The 25,949-nt window shown below is 38.1% G+C and overlaps 1 protein-coding gene across 1 annotated transcript in view; it reads left to right on the top strand.

Moving 5' to 3' along the window:
• LOC137226919 (uncharacterized) overlaps nucleotides 1-25,949 on the top strand; it is a 261,239-nt gene that overhangs the window by 134,163 nt on the left and 101,127 nt on the right. The window contains exon 5 of the mRNA XM_067742387.1: nucleotides 13,527-13,748. Coding sequence (XP_067598488.1) covers nucleotides 13,527-13,748 — 222 coding nt within the window. The remainder of the gene's footprint in view (nucleotides 1-13,526; nucleotides 13,749-25,949) is intronic.

Here is a 25,949-nt window from a genome sequence, read left to right as displayed (position 1 = left end):
AAATGACAAATTTACAAACCTTTAGAGATTTTTATCTCTTCACTACAAGTGGCAGAGTTTCTGAACCATAATCGATTTTCACTTGTGATAATTTTGTGATGTATTTAGCATAGAACAATACACTTGTTAATATTTTGAGAATTGTTTATACTGTTTTACCTTAAATTTTTTTAATTGAAGTATAGTTGGTGTATATATTATAAGTTACAGGTGTACAATATAGTGATTCACAATTTTTAAAGGTTATACTCCATTTATAGTTATTACAAAATATTGGCTATATTCCCCATGTTGTACAATATATTATTATAGCTTATTTTATATCTAATAGTTTGTACTTCTTAATCCCTTACCCCTATCTTACCCCTCCCGCTCCCCTCTCCCCACTGGTAACCACTAGTTTGTTCTCTGTATCTGTGAGCCTGCTTCTTTTCTGTTATATTCACTAGCTTGTTGTATTTTTTAGATTCCGCACATAAGTGATATCATACAGTATTTGTCTTCTCGGTCTGACATATTTCACTTCGCATAATGCCCTCCAAGTCCATTCATGCTACTGCAAATGGCAAAATTTCATTCTTTTTTATGTCTGAGTAGTATTCTATTCTGTATATATATATATATCATATCTTCTTTATCCATTCATCCGTTGGTGGACACTTAGGTTGCTCCCATTCCTGGAAACTGTAAATAATGCTACTATGAACATTGGGGTGCATGTATTTTTCCAATCAGTGTTTTTGTTTTTGGTTTTTTGGATATATACCCAGCAGTGGTACCTTAAATTTCATGTTTGCATTTGGAGACCAGTTTTTCTTTTTCCTGTAGATCCCATTTAAATGTGATTGAGAACCCTATTCTATTAATGGAGAATACCTCATTTTATCAATACTTGCATTTTTCTCCTGGTCTCCCAATCAGAGATGATATCTTAAATATTTACATCTACAATAGTACCCACCCCAGCCCATCAGCCAGCCCAGACTTCCAGATTCTTCTGTCTCTCCCTGGCTCCCTCAAATTCCTATGTAGACTGAAGTTCCTACAGCTACAAGGACAAGGACAAGGGCCAGCCAGCCTGTGGGGATCCCTGTGGGAGCCACTGGCAGTAACCAGGAGGCAAGACTTTGAGAGACTGGCTCAGCATCAATTAGTCAGAGTAGGTTTCTGGAACCTGGTTAACTGGGCATATTAACTCATTAGCTGTTATATCAAGAGTATCCTGGGTGAGAAGCCAGTGTGGCCCAGGCACTTTTACCAAATGTTTAAATAATATTTTAATAATCTGTATAATCTGTGGACATTTACCCATAAATATTGGCCGAGTCAGACCTACTCAGAACCCATCATAAGAAATTGGATCTCCAAACTTAAGACAGTGAGGATAAACAAGCATTTTAGCCACCTATCTAAAAGTTTCCTTGTCTTCCATACTTGAATCAGACCTTCTGCTTTGAATGTGGGTTTAATGCCTGCAGAACTTTTGATACCTGTTTACCCAAACCTTTGACTTTTTCCTTCTAAGCCTCAGTTTCCTTTTCTGTAAAACAGTTAAGTTAATAGCATTTCAACGTACGTTACTGTGAGGTGTAAATGAAACAATGCAAGGAAAATTCTTAGTACAATACCTGGAATACAGTTAGTGTTAGCTATTATCTACTTTTCCCAAGATCTTCAGTTAATGAATTTTATAATCCTATATGCAGGTTCATAGCAAATCAGTATATTTGGTTACACGAACACATGCTGTGCATTGTGTTAGAACAAAAAGATGAACAGAAAAATAGGTTATTATTGGGTATGAGAGGTTTTCATGCTTTCAGACACTGTAGGGCTATTATTGTATACTCTGATGACTTGAAGGAGCCAAGGGCTGCAGTGACTGATGTCAGCTTGTGGCTTCTGGGCTTTTATTCCTAATGAGGAAGAGCTCTTCTCTCTCTCTAGAAAGAGGGGGATCCTTTGTCAAGCTTCGGGTCTCCCTGTACTCATATATTATCTTTTCCTTTGACTTTTGCTCAAAACTGGGGAATAGAGCATATCTTAAAAGCACCAGTGTCAGGAAACCCCAGGCTCTTTTGTTTCTGGGCAACATGAATAAGAAGACTGTCATAAAAGGTATGGAACCTTAGGAGGAAATAAATAAAAATGAATCCTAGAGGGCAGCATAAAAAAGTGTATAGAAAAACTCTGTTAACAAGTGAATGAGTCTTTTTAACAAGGTTTTCTTGTCATCCTCTTAGACTGGCATTGAGTCTTCATTTGAACCATGTCACATTAGGTGCTCTGAGCAAAAGTCAATTATATTCTAGAGACCTCATGAAGACTAAACATCAAAATAAGAGCTGGAAGGAAGCACTGTGGCATGCCATTTGCTAAGAGCTTCTTTGAACCATGTCTATTTGCTTCCTCTTCCCCCTTGGTCATATTCACAATATGGGGTTTTTGTTTTCGGACTTCCCTTCTCGAAAGTCTCACGTAAGTGTGTGTCATTGTCCCAGTCACATATTGGTTTAGCATTGACTAATTAACTTTTCTTGATGTTTTCTTCATCATCCACGAGGTGGAAAAATTCCTCAGATGGCTTTCAAAAACTCCCAGCTAATTCTCTAGTGATTTCTAAACCAAAAGTGTTTGCATTATTCTAACTCTAAAATTTCTTAGTCTGAAAAATACGTATATGATGATGGTCCTTCTTTGAAGCAGTTTTATTTAAACCACTTTCCTCCTGTTCTTGCCATGCAACTATCTTCATTACTACCAAGGAACAACTGCCATGACCATCTAGATTAATAATTGAAAGCCAAAAATAAAAGAAAGAAAAATGTAAAGCTGGACTTATATATGAGAAATTATTAAACCATAATTGCAGATGTTAAAGAGTATCCAAATATTATTGATTCATCTTAGGTTTGCATGTCCGTTGATATGATTTTCTTTGTTAACTGAAAAAATCCCTGTCTTTTTTGTAAAGTTGGGATCATTTAGCAAAGTCAGATTTAGTGAATGTCCCAATTTCTCTGTCCTTGCATTGTTGTTAGAAAGAGGAGAGATCTGAAACCCCCCCTTTTGTTTTAATCATACAAGTTTTTTTTTTAACATCTTTATTGGAGTATAATTGCTTTACAATGTTGTGTTAGTTTCTGCTTTATAACAAAATGAATCAGCTATATGCATACATATATCCCCATATCCCCTCCCTCTTGCATCTCCCTCCCACCCTCCCTATCCCACTCCTCTAGGTGGTCACAAAGCACCCAGCTGATCTCCCTGTGCTATGCAGCTGCTTCCCACTATCTGTTTTACATTTGGTAGTGTATATATGTCAATGCCACCCTCACACTTCGTCCCAGCTTACCCTTCCCTGTCCCCGAGTCCTCAAGTCCATTCTCTATGTCTGTGTCTTTATTCCTGTCCTGCCCCTAGGTTCTTTAGAACCATTTTTTTTAAATTCCATATATATGTGTTAGCATATGGTATTTGTTTTTCTCTTTCTGACTTACTTCACTCTGTATGACAGCCTGTAGGTCCATCCACCTCACTACAAATAACTCAATTTCATTTCTTTTTATGGCTGAGTAATATTCCATTGTATATATGTGTCACATCTTCTTTATCCATTCATCTGTCGATGGACACTTAGGTTGCTTCCATGTCCTGGCTATTGTAAATAGTGCTGCAATGAACATTGTGGTACTTGTTTCTTTTTAAATTATGGTTTTCTAGGGTATATGCCCAGTAGTGGGATTGCTGGGTCGTATGGTAGTTCTATTTGTAGTTTTTTAAGGAACCTCCGTACTGTTCTTCATAGTGGCTGTATCAATTTACATTCCCACCAACAGTGCAAGACAGTTCCTTTTTTCCACACCCTCTCCAGCATTTATTGTTTGTAGAATTTTTGATGATGGCCATTCTGACCAATGTGAGGTGATATCCTCATTATGGTATTAATTTGCATTTCTCTAATGATTAGTGACGCTGAGCACCCTTTCATGTGTTTGAGGGCAATCTGTATGTCAGCTTTGGAGAAATGTCTGTTTAGGTCTTCTGCCCATTTTTGGATTGGGTTGTTTGTTTTTTTTGATATTGAGCTGCATGAGCTGCTTGTAAATTTTGGAGATTAATCCTTTGTCAGTTGCTTCATTTGCAAATATTTTCTCCCATTCTGATGTTTGTCTTTTCACCTTGTTTATAGTTTCCTTTGCTGAACAAAAGCTTTTAAGTTTCATTAGGTCCCATTTGTTTATTTTTGTTTTTATTTCCATTTCTCTAGGAGGTGGGTCAAAAAGGATCTTGCTGTGATTTATGTCATAGAGTGTTCTTCCTATCTTTTCCTCTAAGAGTTTTATAGTGTCTCAGCTTACATTTAGGTCTTTAATCCATTTTGAGTTTATTTTTGTGTATGGTGTTAGGGAGTGTTCTAATTTCATTCTTTTACATGTAGCTGTCCAGTTTTCCCAGCACCACTTATTGAAGAGGCTGTCTTTTCTCCATTGTATGTTCTTGCCTCCTTTATCAAAGATAAGGTGACCATATGTGCGTGGGTTTATCTCTGGGCTTTCTATCCTGTTCCATTGAGCTATATTTCTGTTTTTGTGCCAGTACCGTACTGTCTTGATTACTGTACCTTTGTAGTATAGTCTGAAGTCCGGGAGCCTGATTCCTCCAGCTCCATTTTTTTTTTCTCAACATTGCTTTGGCTAATCAGTGTTTTTTGTGTTTCCATACAAATTTTAAAATTTTTTTGTTCTAGTTCTGTGAAACATGCCAGTGGTAGTTTGAAAGGCATTGCATTGAATCTGTAGATTGCTTTGGGTAGTATAGTCGTTTTCACAGTGTTGATTCTTCCAATGCAAGAACATGGTATATCTCTCCATCTGTTTGTATCATCTTTAATTTCCTTCATCAGTGTCTTACAGGTTTCTGCATACAGGTCCTTTGTCTCCTTAGGTAGGTTTATTCTTAGATATTTTACTGTTTTTGTTGGCGATGGTAAAAGGGAATATTTCCTTAATTTCTCTTTCAGATTTTTCATTGTTACTGTATAGGAATACAAGACATTTCTGTGCATGAATTTTGTATCCTGCTACTTTACCAAATTCATTGATTAGCTTTAGTAGTTTTCTGGTAGCATCTTTAAGATTCTCTATGTATAGTATCATGTCATCTGCAAACAGTGACACTTTTACTTCTTCTTTTCCAATTTGGATTCCTTTTATTTTTTTTCTTCTCTGACTGCCATGGCTAAAACTTCCAAAATTATGTTGAATGATAGTGGTGAGAGTGGGCAACCTTGGCTTGTTCCTGATCTTAGAGGAAATGGTTTCAGTTTTTCACCGTTGAGAATGATGTTGGCTGAGGGTTTGTCATATATGGCCTTCATTATGTTGTGGTAGGTTCCCTCTGTGCCTACTTTCTGGACAGTTATTATCATAAATGGGTGCTGAATTTTGTTGAAAGCTTTTTCTGCTTCTATTGAGATTATCATATGGTTTTTATCCTTTAGTGTGTTAATATGGTGTATCACAGTGGTTGATTTGCATGTATTGAAGAATCCTTGCATTCCTGGGATAAACCCCACTTGTTCATGATGTATGATCTTTTTTATGTGCTGTTGGAATCTGTTTGCTAGTATTTTGTTGAGGATTTTTGCATCTATGTTCATCAGTGATATTGGCCTGTAGTTTTCTTTCTTTGTGATATCCCTGTCCGGTTTTCGTATCAGGGAGATGGTGGCCTTATAGAATGCGTTTGGGAGTGTTCCTCCCTCTGCTATATTTTGGAAGAGTTTGAGAAGGATAGGTGTTAGCTCTTCTCTAAATGTTTGATAGAATTCACCTGTGAAGCCATCTGGTCCTGGGTTTTTATTCGTTGGAAGATTTTTAATCACAGTTTCAATTTCAGTGCTTGTGATTGATCTCTTCATATTTTCTATTTCTTCCTGGTTCAGTCTTGGAAAATAGTGTTTTCCTAAGAATTTGTCCATTTCTTTCAGGTTGTCCATTTTATTGGCATATAGTTGCTTGTAGTAATCTCTCATGATCCTTTAGATTTCTGCAGTGTCAGTTGTTACTTCTCCTTTTTCCTTTCTAATTCTGTTGGTTTGAGTCTTCTCCCTTTTTTTCTTGGTGAGTCTGGCTAATGCTTTATCAATTTTGTTTATCTTATCAAAGAACCAGCTTTTAGTTTATTGACCTTTGCTATTGTTTCCTTCATTTCTTTTTCATTTATTTCTGATGTGATCTTTATGATTTGTTTCCTTCTGCTAACTTTGGGGGGTTTTTTTTACTTCTTTCTCTAATTGCCTTAGGTATAAGTTTAGGTTGTTTATTTGAGATGTTTCTTATTTCTTGAGGTAGGATTGTATTGCTATAAACTTCCCTCTTAGAACTGCTTTTGCTGCATCCCATAGATTTTGGGTCATCGTGTTTTCATTGTCATTTGTTTCTAGGTATTTTTTTATTTCCTCTTTGATTTCTTCCTTGACCTCATAGTTATTTTGTAGCGTATTGTTTAGCCTACGTGTGTTTGTAATTTTTACAGTTGTTTTTTTCCTGTAATTGATATCTAGTCTCATAGCATTGTGGTCAGAAAAGATACTTGATATGATTTCAATTTTCTTAAATTTACCGAGGCTTGATTTGTGACCCAAGATGTGATCTATCCTGCAGAATGTTCCATGAGCACTTGAGAACAAAGCGTATTCTGTTGGTTTTGGCTGGAATGTCCTATAAATATCAATTAAGTCCATCTTGTGTAATGTGTCATATAAAGCTTGTGTTTCCTTATTTAGTGTCATTTTGGAGGATCTGTCCATTGGTGAAAGTGGGTTGTTAAAGTCCCCTACTATTATTGTGTTACTGTCAATTTCCCCTTTTATGGCTGTAAGCATTTGCCTTATGTATTGAGGTGCTCCTATATTGGGTGCATAAATAATTACAATTGTTATATCTCTTCTTGGATTGATCCCTTGACTGTTATGTAGTGTCTTTCTTTGTCTCTTCTAATAGTCTTTATTTTAAAGTCTATGTTGTCTGATATGAGTATTGCTACTCCAGCCTTCTTCTGATTTCCATTTGCATGGAATATCTTTTTCCGTCCCCTCACTTTCAGTCTGTATGTATCCGTAGGTCTGAAGTGGGTCTCTTGTAGACAGCATATATATGGGTCTTGTTTTTGTATCCATTCAGCCAGTCTATGTCTTTTGGTTGAAGCATTTAATCAACTTGTATTTAAGGTAATTATTGATATGTATATTCCTATTACCATTTCCTTAATTGTTTTGGGTTTGTTTTTGTAGGTCTCTTCCTTCTGTTATGTTTCCTGCCTAGAGAAGTTCCTTTAGCAATTGTTGTAAAGCTGGTTTGGTGGTGCTGAATTCTCTTAGCTTTTGCTTGTCTATAAAGGTTTTAATTTCTCTGTCAACTCTGAATGAGATCCTGGCTGGGTAGAGTTATCTTGTTCGTAGGTTTTTCCCTTTCTTCACTTTAAATATGTCCTGCCATTCCGTTCTGGCTTGCAGAGTTTCTGCTGTAAGATCAGCTGTTAACCTAATGGGGATTCCCTTGTGTGTTATTTGTTGCTTTTCCCTTGCTGCTTTTAATATTTTTTTCTTTGTATTTAATTTTTGAACATTTGATTAATATGTGTCCTGGTGTGTTTTCCTTGGGTTTATCATGTATGGGACTCTCTGCACTTCCTGGACTTGGTTGACTATTTCCTTTCCCATGTTAGGGAAGTTTTCAACTATAATCTCTTCAAATATTTTCTCAGACCCTTTCTTTTTCTCTTCTTCTTCTGGGACCCCTATAATTCGAATGTTGGTGCATTTAATGTTGTCCCAGAGGTCTCTGAGACTGTCCTCAATTCTTTTCATTCTTTTTTCTTTATTCTGCTCTGTGACAGTTATTTCCACTATTTTATCTTCCAGGTCACTTATCCCTTCTTCTGCCCCAGTTATTCTGCTATGGTGTCCTCCTAGAGAATTTTTAATTTCATTTATTGTGTTGTTCATCATTGTTTGCTCTTTAGTTTTCTAGGTCCTTGTTAAACGTTTGTTGTATTTTCTCCATTCTGTTCCCAAGCCTTTGGATCATCTTTACTATCATTATTCTGAATTCTTTTTCAGGCTGACTGTCTATTTCCTCTTCAGTTGTTAGGTTTGGTGGGTTTTTATCTTGCTCCTTCATCTGCTGCATATTTCTCTGTCTTCTCATTTTGCTTAACTTACTGTATTTGGGGTCTCCTTTTCACAGGCTGCAGGTTCACAGTTCCCGTTGTTTTTGGTGTCTGCCCCCAGTGGCTGAGGTTGGTTCAGTGGCTTGTGTAGGGTTCCTGGTGGAGGGGACTTGTGCCTATGTTCTGGTGGGTAGGGCTGGATCTTGTCCTTCTGGTGGGCAGGGCCGTGTCCGGTGGTATGTTTTGGGGTGTCTGTGAACTTAGTATGATTTTACTCTCTGCTAATGTTTTACTCTCTGCTAATGTTTTACTGTCTGCTAATGTTTTACTCTCTGCTGTTGTGTTTACTCTCTGCTAATGTGTGGGGTTGTGTTCCTGTCTTGCTAGTTGTTTGGCATGGGGCATCCAGCACTGGACCTTGCTGGCTGTTGGGTGGAGCTGAGTCTTAATGTTCAGATGGAGATGTGTGGGAGAGCTCTTTCCAATTGGTATTATATAGGGCCGGGACGTCCCTGGTAGTCCATTGTCCTGGACTCAGCTCTCCCACCTTGGAGGCTCAGGCCTGACACCCAGCCAGAGCACCAAGACCCTGCCAACCACATGGCTTGGAAAAAAAAAAAAAAAAATGAACAGATACAAAACCCCATACCAAATGGGAAAAGCAAAACTAAACAGACAAAATCACACAAAAAATCATACACACACACACTCACAACAGAAAAAGAGAAAAAAGGAAAAAAAAATTTTTAATTAAAAATAATAATAAAAAAATAATTTTTTAAAAAAGAGAGCAACCAGTCCAATAAACAAATCCACCAATGATAACAAGCTCTAAAATCTAAATTAAGATAAACATAAAAACCAGAGACAAATCAGATGCAGAAAGCAAACGCCAAGTCTACAGTTGCTCCCCAAATCCATCACCTCAATTTTGGGAACATTCGTTGTCTATTCAGGTATTCCACAGAGGCAGGGTTCATCAAGTTGATTGCGGAGATTTAATCTGCTGCTCCTGAGGCTGCTGGGAGAGATTTCCCTTTCTCTTCTTTGTTTGCTCAGTTCCTTGGGTTCAGCTTTGGTTTTGGCCCCGCCTCTGCGGGTAGGCCACCGTCAGGCCTCTGGTCCCTGCCCAAACAGGAGGGGGTTAAAGCAGCAGCTGATTAGGGCTCTCTTGCTCACTCAGGCCCGGGGAGAGGGAGGGGTATGGTAGTCACAATTGGAATGAGGGGCAAGCCTGTGGCAGCAGAGACCAACATGACATTGCAACAGCCTGAGGGTGTGCCATGTGTTCTCCTGGGGAAGTTTTCCCTGAATCTTGGGACCCTGGCAGTGGCGGACTGCACAGGCTCCTGGGGGGGTGTGGATAGTGACCTGTGTTTGCACACAGGATTCTTGGTGGCAGCGGCAGCAGTGTTAGCGTTTCATGCCCATCTCTGGGTTCTGAGCTGATAGCTGCAGCTCATGCCCAACTCTGGTGCTCGTTTAGACGGTGCTCTGCCTTCCGTGGGCACATGGAGCAGGAATCCCCTCTCCTCGTGCACCCCAAAACAGTGGTCTCTTGCCTCTTAGGCAGTTCCAGACTTTTTCCCAGAATCCCTCCAGCTAGCTGTGGCGCAGTAGCCCCCTTCAGGCTGTGTTCACGCAGCCAACCCCAGTCCTCTCCCTGGGGTCTGACCCCCAAAGCCCGAGGCTCAGTTCCCAGCCCCCGCCCACCCTGCCGGGTGAGCAGACAAGCCTCTCAGGCTGGTGAGTGCTGGCCGGCACCAATCCTCTGTGCGGGAATCTCTCCGCTTTGCCCTCTGCACCCCTCTTGCTGCCCTCTCCTCTGTGGGTCCGAAGTTTCCCCCCCTCCTACCCCTACTCGTCCCCACCAGTGAAGGGACTCCTAGTGTGTGGCAACCTTTCCTCCTTCACAGCTCCCTCCCAGAGGTTCAGGTCCCATCCCTATTCTTTTGTCTCTGTTTTTCCTTTTTTCTTCTGCCCTACCCAGGTACATGGGAATTTTCTTGCCTTTTGGGAGGTCTAAGGTCTTCTGCCAGCGTTCAGTAGGTGTTCTGTAGGAGTTGTTCCACGTGTAGATGTATTTCTGGTGTATCTGTGGGGAGGAAGGTGATCTCCACGTCTTACTGCTCTGCCGTCTTGAAGGTCTCCCCCAATAATACAAATTTATGTAAATATTTTACTATTTGGAAATTAATCATAGATATTATGTTTACTTTCTTAACACATTATATTTGCTACTGGTATTTGTTACTGGTGTTGAGATGGAAGATAAACATTTAGTGCTACAAACGTGTGAAACACTCTCTTTTATCTATTAGAACTGTTCATATAATTCAATATAGCACATCATTTTGAGTTACAGTATTAACTGTTTCATCACCCTCCCCTTCAAGGTTGGTGGTTACTGGATAGAAATACCTTGCCTGCCTTATTTTCATTCCATATCATCATACGGGTTCTTATCATGGTGCCTGGAAAATAGTGGGTGCTCGATAAATGCTGTCATTAAATAAATGAATGAAATTGGTGTTTTAGAGGCATAAAAATTGTGTAGAGTTGCTATAAATGTTCAAATTCAATAGTCTTATAAAACTGTCAATTAGTTATCTGTATCTTAGTGTACATCAAGAAGCAGCAAAGAACCCTGTAAAGACCAATACTCAAACTTAATCCCAAGCAGGTTATATGGCTCTATCCTATGTAACAAGAAGGATGTGGTCACTAAAGACCTTCCCTAAAGTTTGGAGTGAGACTTCCAGCTGTTGACACTTGTCAGGAAATAATGATTAAACTTAAAGTAATTGTTGATAGGGAAAAATAGAGCTAGTCTGCTTTCAAATTGGACCACCCCTTAGAGGGAGGCAAGTCATGGTCAAAGGACAGGGTAGGGGCTTCCCTGGTGGCACAGTGGTTGAGAGTCCGCCTGCCGATGCAGGGGACGTGGGTTCGTGCCCCGGTCTGGGAAGATCCCACATGCCGTGGAGCAGCTGGGCCCGTGAGCCATGGCCGCTGAGCCTGCGCGTCCGGAGCCTGTGCTCCGCAACGGGAGAGGCCACAAAAAAAAAAAAAGGACAGGGTAGAATGAAGAGGGAACTAGTATGTATGATTTACTTTGTACCAGCAACTAAGCCAGGAGCTTTACATGTTAGTTCCTATAGTTCTCACAACAGCAATAGGAGTTAGGTAGTATTATTCCCTTTTATTAATGAGGAAACAGATTTCTCACAGCTGCCAAGTAGGAGTCCTGGAATCTAAACTGGGGCTGTAGAATCTAAAACTCTTTTTTTTTTTTTCACCATAGCAGAGTACATGATTGTGTTTCACTCCTGTCTTAAATCCTTTCTAGACTAAGGCAGGGCACAAATCAATTATACAAATTATTCCCACCAGCTTTATTCGAAGTTACATCCATCTTAGCAGTGGGAAGAGTGAGTGTCAAGGAGGGTCTTCATAGTGGAAGAGCACAGACTTTGACTTGAAATGGACTTTGATCTGTATCCCTGTTCTGCCTCTCTCTTGAGCGAGTTAGTTTACCATACTAATCTTTGATTATATCATTTATGAAATGAAGATTTTCATAGAATTTCCAAATGGACAAGTACAATGCCTGAAGCAGAGAAGGGCTTCAAAACTGGTGGTTGTTTCAATCACTATTTAAGCAAAATAGTAATTCATACTTCTTTCTGGGGATGCTACTTAAAGAAGGACTTGCCATTAGAGTAGCACAGAAAAAGAAAAAGGCTATCTTCAGGGAGGGCTTAGTTGGTTTTATGACAAAGGGATATACCTCAAGGTATGGGTCAGCTTAATGTAAAATGCCTTTGACACACAGTGAAATATGGCTTATTATACGGAATTTATATTTTTCCTTGTCATTTGCTTCATTAAAAAGTGATTGATAGGACTTCCCTGGCGGTGCAGTGTTTAAAAATCTGCCTGCCAATGCAGGGGACACGGGTTCAAGCCCTGGTCTGGGAGGATCCCACATGCTGCGGAACAGCTAAGCCCACGAGCTACAACTACTGAGCCTGCACTGTACAACCCATGAGCCACAACTACTGAGCCCACATGCCACAACTACTGAAGCCCACGCACCTAGAGCCCATGCTCCGCAACAAGAGAAGCCACTGCAACGAGAAGCCTGTGCTTGCCACAACTAGAGAAAGCCCGCACACAGCAACAAAGACCCAATGCAGCCAAAAATAAATAAATAAACAAATATTTTTTAAAAAGTGATTGATAGCAGCTCATGCAGCTTAATAACAAAAAAACAAACAACCCAATCCAAAAATGGGCAGAAGACCTAAATAGACATTTCTCCAAAGAAGATATACAGACTGCGAACAAACACATGAAAGAATGCTCAACATCATTAATCATTAGAGAAATGCAAATCAAAACTACAATGAGATATCATCTCACACCAGTCAGAATGGCCATCATCAAAAAATCTAGAAACAATAAATGCTGGAGAGGGTGTGGAGAAAAGGGAACACTCTTGCACTGCTGGTGGGAATGTGAATTGGTTCAGCCACTATGGAGAACAGTATGGAGGTTCCTTAAAAAACTACAAATAGAACTACCATATGACCCAGCAATCCCACTACTGGGCATATACCCTGAGAAAACCAAAATTCAAAAAGAGTCATGTACCAAAATGTTCATTGCAGCTCTATTTACAATAGCCCAGAGATGGAAACAACCTAAGTGCCCGTCATTGGATGAATGGATAAAGAAGATGTGGCACATATATACAATGGAATATTACTCAGCCATAAAAAGAAATGAAATTGAGCTATTTGTAATGAGGTGGATAGACCTAGATTCTGTCATACAGAGTGAAGTAAGTCAGAGAGAGAAAGACAAATACCTTATGCTAACACATATATATGGAATTTAAGAAAAAAAAATGTCATGAAGAACCTGGGGGTAAGACAGGAATAAAGACACAGACCTACTGGAGAACGGACTTGAGGATATGGGGAGGGGGAAGGGTGAGCTGTGACAGGGCGAGAGAGAGGCATGGACATATATATATACACTAACAAACGTAAGGTAGATAGCTAGTGGGAAGCAGCCGCATGGCACAGGGATATCGGCTCGGTGCTTTGTGACTGCCTGGAGGGGTGGGATAGGGAGGGTGGGAGGGAGGGAGATGCAAGAGGAAAGAGATATGGGAACATATGTATATGTATAACTGATTCACTTTGTTATAAAGCAGAAACTAACACACCATTGTAAAGCAATTATACCCCAATAAAGATGTTTAAAAAAAAAAGTGATTGATAATACATCTTGAAATTCATCAAAATTTTGAGCAAACTATTTTTTTTTTTTTTTTTCAGTACACGGGCCTCTCACTGTTGTGGCCTCTCCCGTTGCAGAGCACAGGCTCCAGACGCGCAGGCTCAGCGGCCATGGCTCACGGGCCCAGCCGCTTCACGGCATGTGGGATCCTCCCGGACCGGGGCACAAACCTGTGTCCCCTGCATCGGCAGACAGACTCTCAACCACTGCGCCACTAAGGAAGCCCCGAGCAAACTATTTTTGAGAAAAATATTACAAAGGTACCTCAAGGAATTTGCCAATATAATATAATGTAAGTTATAATCAGTGCCATAATAAATGCAATGGAGAAGTCAAAACAGGGAAAGGTAATTCCAAGTTTAGAAGGTAATTCTAGATTTGGGGTTTTCTGGGTCTTAAATCATTGGAATGGACTCTCAGAAGCTAAAGGAATATGAGGAAAATAGAGAAAGGGACACCAAGACAGTTACCTTCCTATGTGGTACAAACATAAGAATAGTGACAGAAAAACTAAAATGTAGTATAAACTAAAGCTGGTGACAATGCTAAAATTTAATCATGACAAGTCATTTAAATGCAACTTTTAGAGTGAGAATTAAAACAAAGGAGTGATCATCTCACTGGTTGGGAAGCATACCGTAAAGTTAAAAGTTGAAAGAAAAAGTCATCATCATTCACTTCCTCTCCTGTTTCTGTCATCTCCAACCCATGATGATCTTCAAATTGGAAAAGCAGAACAACAACAACACTAATAACAATAGTACTTTGTTATTGACACCATGCTTTTAATGCTTCTTCAAATCCCAGAGCAATTTTTCTGAAATCATAGTGGACAGAAATCATGAATTCTAATTCTAATTGGTGAAAAGTAGGACTGTGCCCTTGACAGTCCCTTAAATTAAATTACTTTGTATGACTACTTTTTAAATCATAAAATATAATAAATCAATAATAATAATAAAGTAGAGCCAAGAAGCAGTAGGACATAAGTAATTATAGACCACCTCCCCAAAAAACAGCTACACACAAACACTTAACACTAATGAAATTTAAACCGTTGCATCTGTCAGCTATTCCCCAACTTATAAATGGACCACTAGGCAATTCTGTCCAGTTCGTCTTCAGCAGTTAATATCAATGCTTTCAGCTATTGACAGTGCATTTACAACTTAACGTGGCTAAATCATTCAGACTGGAATCCCACTCAAAATTACACCATGATTAAACAGTGTCTTGTAGTGGAAAGGCTCAGGCTTTAAAGACAGACGTGGGCTTGTATGCAGGCTTTCCAAATTATTAGCTGTGTAATTATAAAATAAGGATAATAGTACCTCCTTGTCAGTTATCATGGTAAATCAATGCCATGATATTTTTAAGGAAACATATTTACTGAGAACCTCCCATGAATCAGGTAGCCTACTATTTAATCTTCTAGGCAACTTAATGAGGCAGATATTAGAGTCAGGCTTTGAACTCAAATCTTAGTTCACATTTCGCATGCCTTCCACACCTTGTAATAAGATGCCTGTCATGTACGATGTTGTACGCACCAGATGTCTAGGGTTTTTTCATTTTGCATGACTAACACTTTATACCCGTTGAACAACAACTCCTCCAGCCTCTGGCAACCACCATTCTACTTTCTGCTTCCATTAGTTTGACTACTTTAGATACCTCATATAAGTGAAATCATGCAGTATTTGTCCTTCTGTGAATGGCTTATTTCACTTCTCATGATGTCCCCAAGGTTCATCCATATTGTAGCATATGACAGAATTTTCTTCTTTTCTATAAGTGAATAATATTCCATTGTATATATATATACCATGTTTTCTTTATCCATTAATCCCTTGATGGACACTTAGGTTGTTCTTACCTCTTGGCTATTGTGAAAATGATGCAATGAAAATGAAAATGCAGTATCTCTTTGAGATTCTGATTTCAGTTCTTTTGGATAAATACCCAAAAGTGGGATTTCTGGATCATATGGTATTTCTCTTTAACTTTTTGAGGAACCTTCGTACAGTTCTCCATAGCAGCTGCACCATTTTACCTTCCCACCAACAGTGAAAAGGAGTTCCAGTTTCACTATATCCTCACCAACACTTACAACGTTATTAACAACTCACTTTTGTAAAGCCTACCCAAAATATTTAACTTAATTTTTATAGAAACAACTCTGCTTTGTTTTACATTCATAGTCCAGAGGAATATGTAATACTTAAGAGAAAGTACAAAATGCCAATAACAATTGCAAGTAGCATATTCAAGTTTGGAATAAAGACAACTGATCTTTTGTAAATGAACAACTCAACTGGTAGGGACAGAGTGGTGGGAATCTAGAAAAGAGCCAGAAGCCTAAATAATTCATCCTTCCATGAGTATCAATGAAGTGTTTATAAAGAGAGTGGAAAGGATTACTCTTGTGAAGGTGAGTTAAGAGAGAGCCTTGAAATGAAAGGGTTGGACAAGATGACCTCCGAGGGTCCTTCAAGATCAAAATAAGCCTTTGTGGTAGACTAAAAATGATAGAACAGGATTAGAATTTCAAAGCTAGCATCAGGGTCATATATTTAATAAGCCCTTGAAGGTTTTAATTGAGTATACAGATTTCATACCTTGCAAACTGACCCCTCCCCAGATTTTCTTTGAAGATACAAAGGAATTGTACAGGCTTTCTTCTAGTTTAAGAGGTTAAACCTCTATTTGAAAGCTGATGCGTCTAAAATGCACTCTGAGTAGGGTTCATGGCTAGATCAAGCATACAGAGATGTGGCTTCAAGTGCTAGCTCTGTTTCTGACTGGTGAGTAAGGCAGATTTTTCTGCAGTTCTGTTTCCCTTACAAAATGAGAAGATTTAAGAGATGATGACCATGGCTTTGTCCAATCCTACAGTTTAATAATTCTATGATTTTTAATACTTTCTGCACTCAGAAATTTTGATGTGAAAATTGTCTTGTATTTGGTAGCAGCTACCACCTGAAAGGTTTATCACTTTTTGCAACTCTGTTTTCTAGGCAGTAATCAGCCTGAAGTTTTCTTTTCTTTTACTGAAGATCAACAACTCCATTCCTGTAGCTACGTACCAGGCTGCTCTGTCACCAGTGTCATAGTCATCTACAGTGAAATACAGATTGCTCTAGTTTCTGCTTCAATAGTAATTTAGAGCATTTCTCTGCCCTCTCTGTTTGGCAATGTCACACATTAGAACGCTATACTCCAGTTCCTTGAGTATCCTGCTGTTGTCTCCTCATACAAGTCCAATCAGCAGAACTGTGTTTCAATGAGCATCCCTTCAGTCCTGGTGGTCAGGCAGCTTTCAAGGACTTTGTAGTTATTACTCTTTTCTTGTCATTTGATTTTTCAGGTGGGATGAAATTATTTCAAAAGGTAGGTATAATGTCAGCATTTGTTCATGTTTACATACCTGTTGAATATCAGACAGCACTGGTTGTTTTTGTGTGTGATTTGCTGTGGATTGGGTTTCTCTGCCACATTAGAGCTATATTTTCTGTCAACTTTTCTACATATGTATCTCTTTTAATTCAATTCCATTACCCTTAGTCAATATCTAATGAAACCTTAAAGCAGAAATCCCTGGAAGTTTTCAATTTCATACCTCCAGTGGAGAACCTTAAACTGCCCACACGATCTATGCTGGAGATAGCTAAAGGAGCTCAGTTGTGTTTAGAGCTACTGAAACTGCACACCAAAATGCTAATACCACAAAGTGACCTATTGTCTGAGTACCCTTTAAGGACACACAAGTCCTAGGTGACTGTTACCACAGCTTCAAATATTACCTACAACCTACTGAATTTGAAGAATAACCCACATTCCCAAAGTCGTGATCTAACTGATATAAACTCATAGGACTCAGTTGTATCTGAAGATACACAAAAATGTTTGTATTAAAGAAGACGTGTCAGGAAACCCAATTTCTGTGGAAAATGGGTCAAGCAATTCAGAGCAGTCAATCAACCTTAGTACATAGGTGACTTACTTTTTAAGTTAACTTTTCATACTATAATGATCCTCATCACCTTGCCATTTTAATTTCCATGAAATGGGACAAGTTTAATTAACCTTGCTTGTAGGCTTAGATCTGCTCCAGGCTTTGATGCCAGTCCTGTTATTTTGCAGAAAAAGGATTATGAATTTATTTTCATAGCCTAGAAGATTCAGAATATGGGTTCCACTCCCCCAGGTATTGCACTTCTTCATTTCTTTTTCTTTCTTTGAAAGATTTAGAGTAGCTTTCCTAGAACACTGTTAATGTCATTCTTCTAAAAGCATCTTGTCTATCAGATGTGGCTGAATGAATCCACTGCAAAAACTAAACCTACACAAAAACAGCAAACAAACATAGAGCATCATCTTTGAGAGTAATTTACAGAATCATAAGAATATTACAGATAAATTTATCAGTTGTTACATTTACATCTGTTGAAGTTTGATTTGTTGGAAATTACATGAATTGGATTCTACAGCATGTGTTTATTTTGCTGAACAAATTGTGTCCCAACAATCTATCCTGGATATCCAGAATCTAGCAGGTGAATTTATGCTGATGGTTTGTCTCTCCAACAGTGTTTTGGCACATCTGAGTACTACTTTCAGCCCCAGGAAAGGATTCTCATCTCTAGAAAAGATTTTAAAATAAAGCCTTGCTAATATTCACCTCTGTAGGCACCTCAATTTGGCTAATATTTCTGTTTCCTAAAAGATGATTCTATTTTAACGTTGCACATGGAGGAAGAAATCCTAGTTTAATAATTTGAGATTGTGTTTTTTTCTGACAGAATTCATTTGCTTTCACTTTATTTATTTATCAGTGTATTTATTGCTTTGGTCCTTACACAGTTATCTTTTACCAGCTGTGTAAAACATTATACTGAATGTTAGATATTGCATGATATTTCAAGGAAATTTAACTTGAGCAATTATTGATTTCATCCAGAGTCTGGTGCCTCTGTCAAGAAGTTAATGTTTTTTTAAAGACAAAATGACTTTATAATCTATAATTATTTTCTTATCAATTACAATTTTATGATCTCCTGATTAGCTGGCACTTGGTACTTAACTTTACATTTTAGCTCTGCAGGGTCCTTTTAGACATTATTATTGCAAAGAAAAATCAAAAATCAAAGTGAATTCTTAGTATTATACTTGAAGCAATAAGGTGCAATTGCTGAAACAGCAGCCAAGCATTGTGCTATAGAACTAACTCACAGCTTGGTGCCCAGTCCCTGCTGAGAAGGAAATGTAGGGGAACTGGCAGAGTCTTACTACATCTGCTCCCTGCTGCTAATGAGCTTTAACCTGTTTCTTTCTTGTTATGCTTACTGTTTAGACATTTTGCTTGCAAAATTAATTCTTTAGCTGCGAGAACACATGAAAGAGGATATGATTTATAAAGTAGGGCTGTTTACAAATTAAAAGGTATCAGCAAGGGAGATTAGAGGCCATAATGAGTGATATGGTTACTTAATATCAATTCAAGGGCAGACGCTCAGGTGGTAACACTGGAATTGTTTCTCAGTTTCTGTAATGTAGGCTCCAGCTTCAGGAGGTATAGTCTTCGTTTTGCATTGTGCATCTACACCAATATGCTTTACATTTATCAAAGAGATTTAACAGTAGTTTTTTGCTTTGAAAGCTTCCTTGGTCCTCTAAAAAGTGCCAGAGTTTTAGTGATGTGTAGCCTCTGCAAACAATCAGCTTTCAGCAATAGTATTTTATTATAGTCAAGAACTAATGAACTACCTATGCCCAGCTCTTGTAACCTATGCCTAATCACCCAAACAAAAGCAACAAGAGGGCTTCCCTGGTGGCGCAGTGGTTGAGCGTCCGCCTGCCGATGCAGGGACACGGGTTCGTGCCCCAGTCCGGGAAGATCCCACATGCCGTGGGGCAGCTGGGCCCGTGAGCCATGGTCGCTGAGCCTGCGCGTCCGGAGCCTGTGCTCCGCAACGGGAGAGGCCACAACAGTGAGAGGCCCGCGTACCGCAAAAAAACAAAACAAAACAAAAAAACCACCTTTTAAAAAAAAAAAAGCAACAGGAACTCAGAGAATAAATAGGCCCTGAGATTATTGTTAATGAAATAATAATGTCGTTTTTATAGCTATAGACTCTTGCCATTTTAACTTTCACACATTCCTTTGCTCCTCACCTTAACTTTCTAAAGCAATCATATAGGTATTGTTCATTTTATAGATGTAGAACTGGAAACTTGAAAACGCATCTTATTTATCATAAGTGGATGAAAATTCTCAATGGGTCTGTATAAATCAGCACACATCCTATCAATTTATAATAGTATAAGAAGTAGGATGGGAGTAGGATGGGAGTATAAGTATAAGAAGTAGGATGGGAGTAGGATGTTCATCTTTAGATTTGCAGTGTCATCCTCCCCACTCTCATTATTGTCTTTGTCAATAATCATCCACAAAGCTATCCTACTTCTTGAAGAGAAGCCAAATGTATTAGCTTTTCAGCCAAAACTGCACATTATTTTTGGTAATAACATGGTTTGAAACATTCTGCAAAGAAAAGCAGGTTATTCTACTACAGCATTTCTCAAACTTTTTACTCTTGAAAGTAAGAAAAAGTTCTTGCAGATGTCCAGTTGTGGGCTGTATTCTTTTTATTATAGTGTTACTTGTACATGTAACACTATAAAACTAGCTATGAACTCCTCTACCTGTAGCTTTTTATCAGCTATACAACAAAAAAAACATAAAGGGTAAATAAAAATAAACCTACAAAACCAGTTAAACTATAATTAACGCATCGCTTTATTGTGACACATGCTGTAGTTAATTTTAAAATTATATAATTTACACAAATATATACATCTTTATTTAGAACTATTATTTTAATAATCCCAACTGATTAATAAAAAATATCTTTAAACAGATATCCTATTATATATTTCTACACACTGCTAATGAACTACTACAAATTAATACTTAAAAAGTAAGACTCGTAATATATCTCCTAACCAAATAAGTGCTGACTCCTATGGTTTGACTTCTTTTCTGGCTGGTATAGCTATACTGCAATGTGACAGGTAAGGACTCATTTCTCCCACTATTTCTATGTGAACCACTATAAAACCTTCTTTTGAGCAGAATGTCATGATATCATTTGGCCTCTACTTGGCACTAGGGCATCATTTATGTGTTAAGTCCACCTAAGTTCTCTTCCTATTAGTGTAAGACCCAGTAGTACATTACTGTACTGCAATATTAATTTCTTGAGGTCAAATCATAATCTCAACTTACTAAATGTTAGGAAGCTAAAGTTTTATTCTATTAAAATATTTTTAACGGTGAAATTTTACTACAAAGCGGAGTTTTGTCCTTATAATTGACAAAAGACTCTGAGAGCAATAATAGTGAACAAGAATGACTGCAATAGTCAGTGCCCGTGTTTGTATGTGTCAGTGGCAAATGAGCATTTTAACCGTTGGTACTCTTTTTTTTTTTTAATTTACTGAGTGCAAACATTTATTGGGTGCTCAAGCCTCTGTTTGCTGTCAGGGATATTAAAGGAGAGAAGACACAAACATCACTTTCAAAGGGTGGAGTCTAGTAGGGTAGATAGACATGTAAACAAACAATGGTAGGGCAATGCTGGCAAGCCATAATAGAGATAGGAATTAAGTGATGCCCAGAGTCCCAGAGCAATTAACACTGTCTGGGGGGAATACAGACTGGAGCAGGGATTCTAAAAGCAACATGTAACTGTTGGTACTTTAAATGTTCACTGGCATCAACACAAATGTAAACATAGTCATAAATATATGTGGCAGTATCCAAATATAAGGTGATCATGTAGACGAATCTAAAAATGCTTCTGTTATTCTCATAATGATGCTGAGATGGGAATTGGTGTTATCCCCATTTTACAAGTGAGGAAATTGAGAAGGTAAATAACTGTCCTAAGATCACACAGCCAGTTAAGTGGTGGAGCCAGGATTCAAGCCCTAGTTGTCTGGTGAGTATCGATGTTCTTAGGCATTGGAGGTGACAACTGGAAGAACAGTAATGTCAGCACAAGTGCATTCATTAGTTTGTTAAACGCACATGCTTATTTTGCTATGTTCCCTTTTTTAATGGAAAATACGTAGAAAAGAATTTTTAAAATTACTTTCAACTGTGGGCACACTAATATATTATTATTTTTTTACTAAAATAAGATCCAACTTTTTCTTTTTTCAAGAAAATAAAGTAAGCAAATTTATTATTTGACTAATCAGGCTTTGTAGAACTCATTGGGCAAAAATATATGTGTGTGTGTATTCTAAAATCAAGTGTCTTATTTCAAAAGGCAACCCAAAACTGAAAAGAGGCTCTGGGGTTTCTTATACTGATTATAAATATAGCAATTTCCATTTGAGAGTATACTTCAGAGTCTTTCTCAGAACTACCACTTTTTAAAATAAGTTTATTTATTTGTAAATTTATAAATTTATTTATTTATTTATTTATCTTTGGCTGTGTTGGGTCTTCATTGCTGCGCATGGGCTTTTTCGTTGTGGTGAGCGGGGGCTACTCCTCGTTGTGGTGCACGGGCTTCTCATTGCGCTGGCTTCTCTTGTTGCGGAGCATGGGCTCTAAGCACGGGGACTGCAGTAGTTGTGGCATGCAGGCTCGGTAGTTGTGGTTCGTGGGCTCTAGAGCGCAGGCTTAGTAGTTGCGGCTCGCGGGCTTAGTTGCCCTGCAACATGTGGGATCTTCCTAGACCAGAGCTCAAACCCATGTCCCCTGCATTGGCAGGTGGATTCTTAACCACTGCGCCACCAGGGGAGTCCAGAACTACCACTTTTTAAAGCCATTCATTCATTGACTTGTTTACTTATTCATTCGACATTAAAAAAAAAACCAACATGTTTTCTGATTATAATAGTAATGCACATTCATTACAGAAATTTGGAAAATACATTAGAGTACGAAGAAGGAAATGAAAATCCCCTTCTTATTTCTGTGCCCACAGCTAATGACTGTCTCATATTTTGGTGCCTTTTCCTTCATAAAGATATCCCCAATGTGGGCGGGCCCCTCAGGCAGCCTTGCTTCTTGCCCCTCAGCAGGACTCAGCACCTGGTCACCACCCCTCAAAGAAAATCTACCTTTACAAAGTATAAGAGAAAAATAAAATTTTGCTGAAGTTTTCGGGAGGAGGCAGAGGAGAAGGACACAATATGTACTGCACAGAAAAACTCAATAGAGAATCTGCGTTAGACATCTGGGTTCTTTGCCATGCCCCTAATTCCTATTAACTGCCGACTGCCATAGATCCCTGCCCATATTTAGTCCTGCTGCACAGAGCCGGGCTTGTCCTCAGCTCCAGCCTCTCTTCTGTCTGCATCCTCACACAGATCTCTCCACTCAGTAAATGACTCATCTCAACACCTATCTTTATAAGCCAGCAGGGGTTTGCAAGAAACATGCATTTGTTGGCTTGGCATTCTTTCCTTATAACAGATAATTTTTTTCTGTCTCATTCAGATATGTATGCATGTATATATGCACACACGTGTATGCATTTTTAAAAATTGTACCTGCTATTCTTTGAACTGCTTTTTCTCCCACACAATATATTTTATTTTCCCTTATAATTAAATTTTCTTTGCAAACATGGTTTTTAATAGGTTATCTATAAAAAGATTTCACTATCTGATATACTATAATCTATTTGACCAGTACTCCACTGTTGGATATTTTGGTTGTTAACCATTTTTGATATTATACATAACATTACAGTAAACATTCTGTATATCTCTAATTATTTCCTTTGTGCACATCTCTATTTTATTAAATTTCTAAACTTGGAATTTGAGTCAAATTAAATGAGCATTGGGAAATTCGATATAAACTGTCTTCCAGAAAAGTGTTAGCGTGAAACATTCGTTGAGGACTTATTGAGTACCAGGCACCATGCTACCTGCTGAGGATTCAGAAGTATGTAAAATGTATTCTCTGTTAATGAAGAGCTTGTAGTTGACTATTTGTTTTAATTAGATGTTAGGCCTCTGCTACTTTCTCTAAAAAGTCTATCTGAATTTCCACTCAACGAAATGGTTGAGAAGCTGCTGGCTCTGGTCCTAAATTTATTGCTTAAATATATATATCAAAAAAACCCCACTCTAATTCTTGAAGCCAAATAAACTTTCATATGCAATGTTTGCCAGCATCTAAAACTGTGGGCATATAAAATAGTTCTCACTTTATCCCCCAAATTATGTTTTTTTTAAAAAATGTATTACTGTTTATTTATGGATTGAAAATTATTTTAATTTGATCTTGAAAAGGAAACCATTGTTTTGTTCATGTAAATATTATATATGAAAACTACCATTTTAAAACTTGGTTACAAATGAATGGACATATGTTAAACATGGACTTTGAAGTTTCAGCAGAAATGTACTTAATACTTGTTTTCTCAAGTCTGGACACAGTAAACATTTACAGGCCATTTTGGGGATTACCAGAATGCAAGGGATATAAGGAGGGGTGGACAGAAATGCATTAACCTTCTGGGAAAGGCTGAATAACAGTGATTTCCCAGATTAGTAGAATAGTAATGTAAATTGGCAAATATAATTATATTTAACCCTATGAATAGAACTTTAAGCCAAACTGTCCTTACTGCCAATATTTTTAGGCAGAATCGAGTTATATGTTGTCTCTAATTGTCTCTTACAAATGTAGAGGGACAGTAGTCACATTTACATGTCACATGTCATCTGAAAAACATGACAGTCTGAATTTGGTAGTTAAAATAGACTATTTTGTGCCATTAAGGTTGCTAAATAATCTAAATGACAATAGACTCCTTTAAAGACCTTAAAATGATTGAATGATGGTATGCTAAAGAAATTTGAAAGGCTAGGAAAGAAGATGAACGATGGCAAAGGTAGGCCTAGCAATAGCCATGCTTTTAGATGCCCCTCTCCTTCCTTTTTTTCCACTGTAGATGACTAAATGGTCCTTATTTTTCTAAGTGTGACAGCACTTTTCTTAGGCCTGAATTGGAGATAGTTATTTTAAGGGGACCTAAAGAACATAGTAGTAAGAGTTAAGGATAAAGGCAGTTTTAATTTAAACAGCTCTACCACAATGATATACACAATACCTTACATTTTAAAAGGGGTTACCATACTCAAAAGGAAAAAAAAAAGAAAAGAAGTATGTGGGTGTTGTGTGTACAGTGGCTTAGACAGAATGATTATCATTTGCTCTCTGGACATGAACTCCATCTTGGCCTTAAATTCTTATATTTCTTCCCAGAGTTGAAATGCCAGTTGAAGGCATTCAGAAATTTAAAGTGACCGATTTAACAACCTTGGACAAAGAGAACATGTCTGAAAGTTTGTCTCAGTGTTTGACCTAGGAGAGTTTCTCTGAGACTTCTTTTCTAGACAGTACCCTAGCACCTTGGGCCAGCAAAATGGCCTTTAAGCTTGAATGAACAAGGTATTTCTTTTCCTGTAGTGCAAAGCCTCACTATTTCATCTTTTCAGACTCTTTTACTGCACTCAGTGTGGAATTATATTGACAAGGGTAGAATTTATCTCCTAGAGGAGAATGCTGTGCTTCTGTTAAGTGCTAATATAACATTTATGTGTTGGTACCCTAATAAGAGCCCCAGCTTACCTAATGAAAGTTGAAAGCAAACAGTACTACTACTCTCTGAGATTTTATTATGACTGAAGTGACTGCAGTTTGAGGCAAATTATCCCTATTTTTGTTCCCATATCAAAAACAGAGATGCTAAAGCAATTGCTACATGTTTGGTGTAGAATTAGGTTCCACTCTCATTAATCTACAATGAAGAGCATTTTTCATGTAAACAGCTCACGAGGGTCAGAGAGAAGAGCTGTTTCTGTGAAAAATGCCTGTCGATAACTTTGTGAGTGAATTTTGAAATAAAGTGCCTGTAACCTGTCATTATTCCTTCCTCTCAAAGTCGAGAGTGAGTGGATGAAAATAGAGCCTGTGAATTGAAAGCAGGGTGAGTGTTATGGCCTTATCGACTTCAGGTAAAATGACTGTTTTAACTTGTTATTATTTTTCCATTCAGAGGTCAGGCGATGTACAGTATTACCAGCATAGACTGCAGTGTAAGCAAATTGGTATACAAAAAGGCTAGTACCCACACTCACAAAGGAGAGGAAAGTGTAAGTCACTAATATCAAGTGGATTCGTGATCTCTACAAAAACGAAATAACCAACAGTGCTTTGAAAAAGAATGGCGAAGGTATTTAGGTGTAAAGCACCTTGGAGACAGGAAATATAAACCTGTTTAAATAAAAAGGCATATGTTTAGAAGGCACTGACCATTTTTTAAAATCACATATTAATCTTACTTGTTTTGCTAAGGAATTACGGGACCTGAATACTGAGTGTTAAGCACCCCAACTCTATGTCACCTTAACATTTTTTCCTGCCT

The sequence above is a fragment of the Pseudorca crassidens genome, chromosome 1 (genome assembly GCF_039906515.1).
Source record: "Pseudorca crassidens isolate mPseCra1 chromosome 1, mPseCra1.hap1, whole genome shotgun sequence".
Taxonomy (NCBI): Eukaryota; Metazoa; Chordata; class Mammalia; order Artiodactyla; family Delphinidae; genus Pseudorca; species Pseudorca crassidens.
Note: the sequence above shows the minus strand (reverse complement) of the source record. Positions and strands in the feature narration are given on the sequence as shown.